This window comes from Eucalyptus grandis, chromosome 8 (genome assembly GCF_016545825.1).
Source record: "Eucalyptus grandis isolate ANBG69807.140 chromosome 8, ASM1654582v1, whole genome shotgun sequence".
Lineage (NCBI taxonomy): Eukaryota > Viridiplantae > Streptophyta > Magnoliopsida > Myrtales > Myrtaceae > Eucalyptus > Eucalyptus grandis.
Genome location: NC_052619.1, coordinates 51,744,570 through 51,752,513, shown reverse-complemented (window position 1 = coordinate 51,752,513; position 7,944 = coordinate 51,744,570). Strand labels below are relative to the sequence as shown.

Genomic DNA, 7,944 nt, shown 5'->3' with positions numbered 1-7,944 from the left:
GACTCGATGGCGTTTGCAATCAAGAATTATCAAGAAGTGACAAAAGGTTTTGGCAGTATCTTCATAGATTCTCTTTGACGAGGAGTGAAGACCACTACGTGGACGACAACGTGTCGGGGGAAACCTTAGGATCGCCGTCGGTTTTTGGGCATCTTTCTTTTCGCCTGTCCGAACACCGCAAGAGAAGCCCATTTGCAGAGCCCGGCAACTCGTGTGCAAAAGACCGGAGACCTGATTTCTCAAGTTCGAAACTTGGGATAAGCAAAAGGAAATGGTCTTTGCAGATGGTCATGTCGACGATCTCTTCGCACAAAGAGCTCGAGTTTAGCAGGCCTAGACTCGTCCTTACCAAGACAACATGATTGACGGTGATGATTATCGACACTAAGGGCGAGATGAACACCCCCACCATCAGCTGGAAAGCAAATTAGGCAGAAGCGTTTGTGTTTCTAGAGACTCCATAGAGGAAAGGGAAACTTTAATCAACTAAAAAAAATTTAGGTGCTTTCAAAGCGTTACGTTTCAATCCATCTAAGTATAGCACTCATCAAGTTATGAGGGATTGGGATAATTTACCACATCATCTTCTCTCTTAGGCACTTCTTAGTTGATTGTGCTTAAGTGAAACTGTTTGAGATGAAGATGGTCAAGCAATGTTATATCCCTAACATGCTGAATTTTCAATCAATGAAGTAAGTTCACATCGGGCCGTCCATGACTAGTGATGGGGGCAATCTTTTGTCGTGTGCACAATTTAGGCATTTTTATCTATTCCCTATATAGGTTGTCACAATCAATATGGTAAATTTTTATCTTGCCTAATGTTATGATTGTGAATTTATAATTAGGGTATCTCCAAGGGGTGTCTATATTTCATCTTTCCATTTTGCACTTTGGTGTTGTCCTTTCCTTGTTTGTATTAGGCCAAGGTTCCAATTAAACTTTTTTTTTTGGGGTGAAATTCCTTGTAAATGCCAATAAAAATCCATCTCCTAGTAAGATTTTGTTTTCTTTTCAATAAATTGGAGAATTTAAAGAAGCAAATTAGTATGATTATGAAATTAAAAAAACCGGGTTGATCCAAATTGAATTAGTATATGCTAGCTATGGAGCAAAGAGAATTAAACAGATAGTTCAAGACCCAATGAAGATGTCACATCATTAATTAGGATTCTAATTTGGAACAAAGCCCTAACCTTTCCATAGAGACTTCTTTTGATGTGCCTTATGTTGTTGGTGACTATTATTTTCAACATTTCTCAATTAGAAAGAACTTTATAGTTCAATGACCATTATTTATCAAGTTCATAAGAGATCAAAACTTTGTGTGCACAAAGAAGTGTGAGCTCTTAAGTTTAGTTCAGGATCAACAATCAATGCACCTATTAAGGGAGAAATTTAACGATGATCCGGTCAGCCAAGTTAGTCATCGTCTATGCAGTTTTTTTTTAAAAAGAAAAAAAGAAATAAGGCAATTTACAATAATCAACATGTGGTGATTAATTTGAATGGATAGGAATGTCTCATTCGTTGAGGCATAGAAGAATCTCTCTTCAAGCTAGACAAAGGAAAAGTCACTTTTTTAAATTCCTCGAATTCTTTTGTCGTAGCAATGGATTGACTTTTTGCGTGCCCAACTAATCCCATCCCTATCAGATGTGTAAGTCCCCCCATCCCTTGTGCACTTGATAATTGCTAGAGACGTAGAAATATGTGCTTCCACCGGTAAGTCCAAAAGAACGCGAAGGTGCGGCGATTAAGTGTGATTGGATTCTGCCTAATTCGACCAATCAAGTCGAATGACACTTGCTGCAACAACAGCCAAAAGAGATTTGAGTAATTGATAGAAACACCCTATGCCAACTTCAAGATGATTGATACAGAAAAATTCCCCTTTTCAATGGTCAAAACTCTAAAGATCATTGACGCTCACTTTCCCAATACACTTGATCGATTGATCTTTGTAAAAAGTCTGGAACGAATCAGCTTTGAGAACGGACCATAAAAAATAAAGTGATCCCTTTGTCTCGGGGAGCTTCTACACAATGAATTACGTTTGAGCCGTTTATCTTGCCGGAAATTAGCTGGTAAAATACCTGCTTCATCTTTTGCCTTTTGACGCCGGTTAGAAACATGAGTTAATATGGAACTTTTTTAATCCATTAGAAATCTTCACTTAGGTTTTGGAAATAAATTTCCGCCGCTTAAAAGGACTTACCGTTTTCTAGAATCTGATTTGACTTCCACCACCACCAAGACCATTCCCATATTCAGGACTCAAGATATCGAGGAAAGAACTCCAAATTTTGATATCCTATTCTTCGAACCCGATACCGGAAGGGCCGGGCTTCACATCTTAAGGTTGAATTTGAGACATTGGTGCTCAAAGGCCGGACTCGTTTAATGTAACATAAAAGAGTGATTGCACAAGTGGCAATTTGCCAACATGAGTAAACACTCGCACTACACACGATGGCACACACGCATGAATGCAGCAGAGGAGAACTCTCAGTATTTTATATAACAAGAAAACTTAACATATTTGAAGAACTAATGAAATTCTAATTAAATTACAAAGATATTCTATCCTACCATATGTTAAATATCAAGGAAATTAGTAAAAAGTTATAATATTTAAAATACACGCCCGTGTTACCAACCCTTTAACTTGGGACCCCAATCCCCATGCGCTTGACCTAGGGCTAAACCAAGACCAAATCATCTAAATTCGAGAACCCGATCGCCTCATCTCCAGAGATAGGGGACTTGAGCTGCCAAACATAGGACCTTGGGGTCGGACTGAGGAACCAAGTGCTCGCACCCCATACCTTGGGTGCCTGTGGGTCAAATTCGAGACCACGATGCTTAGTCTTGAGTCTTCAGAGTTGGACTCGGAACGTCGTTGCCTTGAACCTGGGACTCCGCTCGCCACTAGGCAACAAAGCAACATGGGACGTTGGTCCTCTGCTCCCAATGCCTCGTACCGAGCCTCGGGAGTGCGTAGAATCCAGTGCTTGAACTTGGGAAACCTGCCCCCTCGACCCCGAATCTTGGACCCGAGGAACCCAGTCCATGGTCTCGAGGAAGGGTTCGTCTGATGTGCGCTAAACTCGAGTCTTTTTTTCAGAAAGTTGTTTTAGAAACTTTTGAAAGCAAACATCTCAAAATGATTTTTTTTTTTTATTTTTAAACAATTCTGTGGATATGGAGAACTTCGAAAACTCCAATAGAAAGATCTTTGAAAGCAATTTTCAGCAATGTCCAATTTCCAAGAGAGAAAGGCCCATCACCTGCTTTGCTTTTGTTTGAAGTTTGTTCAGCCGTTACTAACCAGTTACCGTATACTATGCATGGATCTTTCTTACAAACCCAGATAATTGCCGGCTGTTGAGTCTTGACATACTAATGCAATTGATAAGTGGACAAATCCAATTTCAGCCTGGATCAACTAATATATAGTTTTAGGCCTGGGTTTGATAGACTTTAATTCAAAGGCCGGTTCCTAGATGACCCAAATCAACCAATTTCCACCAATCTAGGTTTTTTCATTAGGTTATTTCAACAATTGTGGTACAGATACTAAATTCATGTCCAGGTTCAGCAATATGGAAGTTGCCGGATTGGAGACAAAGCAGTTTTCTCTAACCCGACGAGGCGAAAAAAGCATCACCTAATTCACAATAGGATAAAAAATATATACCTAAACCAGAAAACGATTACGTAACTTCAAATGAAATTCAACCTTCATAATAAGAAAAGCATAGAGCTTATGCGTCCATGTATCAGAATAACGACTCACCTAAGATCAGAAAAACTACCCAAAAAGCCTTGAACAAATTGTACAAGTTCCAATTCCATAATAAATCATCCAATTCAATTAGTATAGTCATGAACCTTTCAATAATTTTGTCATGCAATCTATCCAACTAATTTATGTAAGGAAGTTCTGATGTAGAGATGCAAACCAATGCCTGTCACCTTACGTGGCAAGGGTCGGTGATGTTTACATGTATAAATCCACTCAAAACGACCTCGTCTTGAGAAATTTTATAGATATTTTGATACTTTCTTCTCTTTTCTTTCATTGTTTACTGTTCATGGTCTTTTTCTTCATTTCTTTATTCTTTCCGAGGTAAGAACAGAGCCAAGAGACGAGAGATGATATGGTGATCCTCTTGTCGCTAAGTGGAATCATGCATTAATTGCCTTCTGAAAACCATTGGCTTATCTGCGATACAATATCACAGCGTCTGAAAAAGTTACTCTTGCAGACACCTTGCCCGTGTAATCTTATGGTTCGGATTAGCCATCAAAGGTCTCGTGGTTTGTATTAACGTCACTGCTGATGTCAAACAAGAAAGAGGGCCGGTGAGAAACAGACGAGAAACGAACAAAGACGAAACCATAATATATTTAGCCCGATAGAGACATGCGTCCTCTCACAAAAAAAACACCATCTGGCCAAAAGCTGAAATTTTTTGGTCAGAATACAAATGCACATTGCGAAAATATATACCATATACATGAAGGACGAATTTTGCCATGTCTATCTGGTTTAGTTTCAAAAAATCTTGACCTACTATCATGTAGACTTGACCAAAAACAAACGCTTCGCTTTTGTCGTAAGTTCGAATAGTTGGTTTCTCATATATTTTGGATACTATTCTTCTCCATATCCTTACTTTCATCTCTCTCTTTTTTTATTCTTGGGGCATGTGATTTTGAGGTCGTGTATCTTTTAATGAAATCTTAATTGCTCGCATACTTGTCAAGTTATAACTTATAATATAATGAATGCATTCAAAATCAAGTGGTCTAGAGATTACCTTAGATATTAGCCACTTTAGCTGATGACTTGGTGGTAACCATGCAAATAACATATCCTTCAAAATATGCTGTTTCATATTCCATTGTGTTGTCCTCATCCAGTGGACAGTGAACACCTCTAACCGATTCGAATAACAAACGCATCCAAATCGCCACGATAAAACTCTAGGCGATATATTTTGTTTTCAATCTTCCAAGTTTAAGCGATGAAACCAATGTCTTTATTTCTCTAAGTATCAACAGCACAGTACATTGTTCCCTCGCCAGATATTACAATAGATGACTAGTCCTCAAACCGTTCGTCTCACACAATACAGTCATCTACTGCTTCTGTCAGAATGTTCTGCTCCAATGCCTTCTGTTCTCTTCACTTGACATGCTTCAAGAACCAATTCAAAGCATCCTCGTGGGCCTCTTCGGCGCTCTTGACCACAAATTCATTGTCATCGTCGTACCTCACACTCCATCCATGACTAACACCAGGGAATATCTTCACATAGCTCTCAAACTGCAAAACCGGGGTCTTTGAATTAGCGATGTGTATAAATAACCAGGAAGGGAAAGTGCTTTGCAAGCGGAATGACGGGAACGTGGAAAAACGATTGCATTTTCTGACAATTGGTTTGCAACCAACGCAAAGCATCCTAAGAAGCTTACTTCAGTTTTAGCCGACATGATCTCCCCAAACTTTTTCAGTTTTTCCGGCGGGGAATGTTGGTCGATCTCAGCTCCCAATATAGCAGTTGGAATCTTGACAGCTGAACAAAGAACAGAAGAAAATAAGGTCTTTTAAGGCTTCCAGTTAAAGGAACACTTCTCAAGCAGACGAAAGTTGTGCCATCGATTTCTTGTAATTGCCCGGACATGTTATAGCGAGTTTCTTTGTCACTCTCGGCTGCATTGCAGACTCCCATCAGAATTCATAAATTTAATCGTTCATGAGCATTTCATATTAGGCGATAAAGGCTCCCGTGCCAAGTACCAAGTCTAATACCCTCATTAAGAAATTACATCGCTGTGGCTGAAAAGAAAATAGCAAGTCCATGTTTACTGGCGTAGCTTTACCTTTGATTTCATCTTCGGTCATAGGACCGGGGTGCAGAATAACTGCTGCTTGAATGTCTTCAGTGCCTGATAATTTCACCAGCACCATTCCTGAAAAGAATAGGCAAGCTCTTTTTAACAACTTGAAAGAACTTTTCTGCAAGTCAACAAAACTAGTTTCTCTACGGTGAATGTAGAACAAATATTCCATTTCTTAACCCAACAACCCCCTCAGAACTGGGAAAGTGAATTCAGAAAATTTTACCTCCCCAACAAAATCCTGCAGCCCCAATGGCAGACACACCTTTGCTCTTAAGAGCAGCAATCACTGGCTTGGCATCTTCATACCCTTTATCCTAAAGAAGCAAATGAAGTAAACGTTTATAAAAAGACTGCCTAAAAGTCGGTAACATCAAAATTCATGAGGCTTTAATTCTACTTATGCTGTTTCATGTTTTGCATTTGGAATTTGGTATAATAAAGATCTTGATGGGCGTTGAAAATCTTTGAAATGACCAGCAATCTCCAACCAGGTCTAAATACCAATGCAACTTACTGCGTGTGATTCGAGTCTACAAATCAAGTTTGCACAGTAGAAAGCCCGCCCCTTGTTTCCTCTGAACTTCTAAATGTACTGTCACACTTTCACAGCCTGAAGGAGTGAAAAACTCACCGTGCCGTGATTCTTAAACCAAGCTTCAAAATTGAAATTAGGACTAGTGAAATCAATAATGGGATCTCCGTAAAAGAAATCAGGTACGATCACCAAGAATCCTGCGGATGCAATTTTATCTGCGAGTTTCCTACACAACGAAAGCATTCCGCAAATAAGTATGACCATTTGAAAAGGTAACTCTTATCATTCTCAATCTTGTTAAAACATAGAATCATGCCGGGACAGTCAAGAAGGCAACCCCAGCTTATGTGATTTTGGTGTTGCAATTAAGGATAACTCCATCTCAAGATGAAACCGAATTACATACCCAGCTGAGCCATATTAGTAGCAGAAATCATTAGAACAAAGAAAACTGTGATTCGTATTGAATCAAGTGATGTATATCAAATGTCAGCTGAACTATGCCATGAAGTCCCGCGTGTATATACAATTCAACAAATGATGTTTTAACTTGGAACAGAAGAACGCCAAACACACTCATCCAGAATGAACTGGCTTCGCCCTCAAGTGCCATCTAATGCTCTTCGTCATCACAGGTGAAAGGTGAACGGAAAAGCAAAGCTTTCAAATGTATGCTATCCGGAGAATACAGAGTTTATTCACTATGAAACTTAAAAAGATGGCACTACAGAACAACATATACATAGAACAACTTGAGAAAGATTCCATACCTCAGCTTAGGAGCCTCATACCCTGCACAAACAGATGAGCAAAGATCATCAATCAAGCAGCAATATCATGGACCAATCGAAAAGCACAAGAACGACAAAGAACCAAGAAGATATACATAATTGACCAAAAGAAAAGACCCAACTGAGAGAAACACCACAAAATCAAAATTAAAGAAATGGGCCAGTACCGAAAACATCGGCGATGAGAAGAACAGCACGCTTGGAATCGGAAGGGCCGGTGACGTAAGTCTTGAGACCTGCAAGCTCTTCAACGTGTCCTGCTCCGCAAGTGGAGCTCAGGTTTGGTGGGTTCTCAAAACACTGAGAGCTCGACATTTTCCTTTCTTCCTCAGAAATCTGGTGAACGTGGGCCGCACTAGGAGTGACGAATCGGTGCAAGAACGGGACAAGTTGTGAGAGGCAACAGGGGAAAAGAACGAGTATTTTATAAGGAAAGGATGGACGGCCTCAAGGCGTCATTACATGCGTCACTCGGGCAATAATAACTTCCTCACGTCGAGACGTAGAAGATAGTAGGGGCGACATTGACTTGACTCGGTGGGAAGGCGTTCCCGATCATTCAATAACTACTTAGAAGAGATAAAAGGTGAGGTTCAATGGCATTTCCAAATATTTTCTCCAGTGCATCACTTGAGATTCACTTACATTTATCCCAGCTCATAATTTACTCACGACCGACTGAAGCGAATTGATGTGTGCTTGCCT

The 7,944-nt window shown here is 39.8% G+C and overlaps 1 protein-coding gene across 1 annotated transcript; it reads right to left on the bottom strand.

Moving 5' to 3' along the window:
- Window positions 1-5,025: 5,025 nt before the first annotated feature.
- On the bottom strand, window positions 5,026-7,649 carry LOC104414908 (endo-1,3;1,4-beta-D-glucanase). The gene is made up of 7 exons (XM_010026130.3): window positions 7,407-7,649; window positions 7,219-7,240; window positions 6,545-6,674; window positions 6,137-6,227; window positions 5,893-5,982; window positions 5,485-5,585; window positions 5,026-5,335 (listed from the first exon to the last, which is right to left on the bottom strand). The coding sequence occupies exons 1-7, from the start codon at window positions 7,552-7,554 to the stop codon at window positions 5,195-5,197; spliced, it is 723 nt and encodes a 240-aa protein (XP_010024432.2). The 5' UTR covers window positions 7,555-7,649; the 3' UTR covers window positions 5,026-5,194.
- Between the last annotated feature and the right edge of the window lie 295 nt (window positions 7,650-7,944).

Bases quoted from the DNA above. Each gene is read 5' to 3' on its own strand.
- LOC104414908 (XM_010026130.3), bottom strand. From the start codon at position 7,554: ATGTCGAGCTCTCAGTGTTTTGAGAACCCACCAAACCTGAGCTCCACT. The intron at 7,241-7,406 runs GTACTGGCCCAT...CTGTTTGTGCAG, and splicing joins TCTCATCGCCGATGTTTTCG to GGTATGAGGCTCCTAAGCTG. The intron at 5,336-5,484 runs GTAAGCTTCTTA...CCGGTTTTGCAG, and splicing joins TCATGTCGGCTAAAACTGAA to TTTGAGAGCTATGTGAAGAT.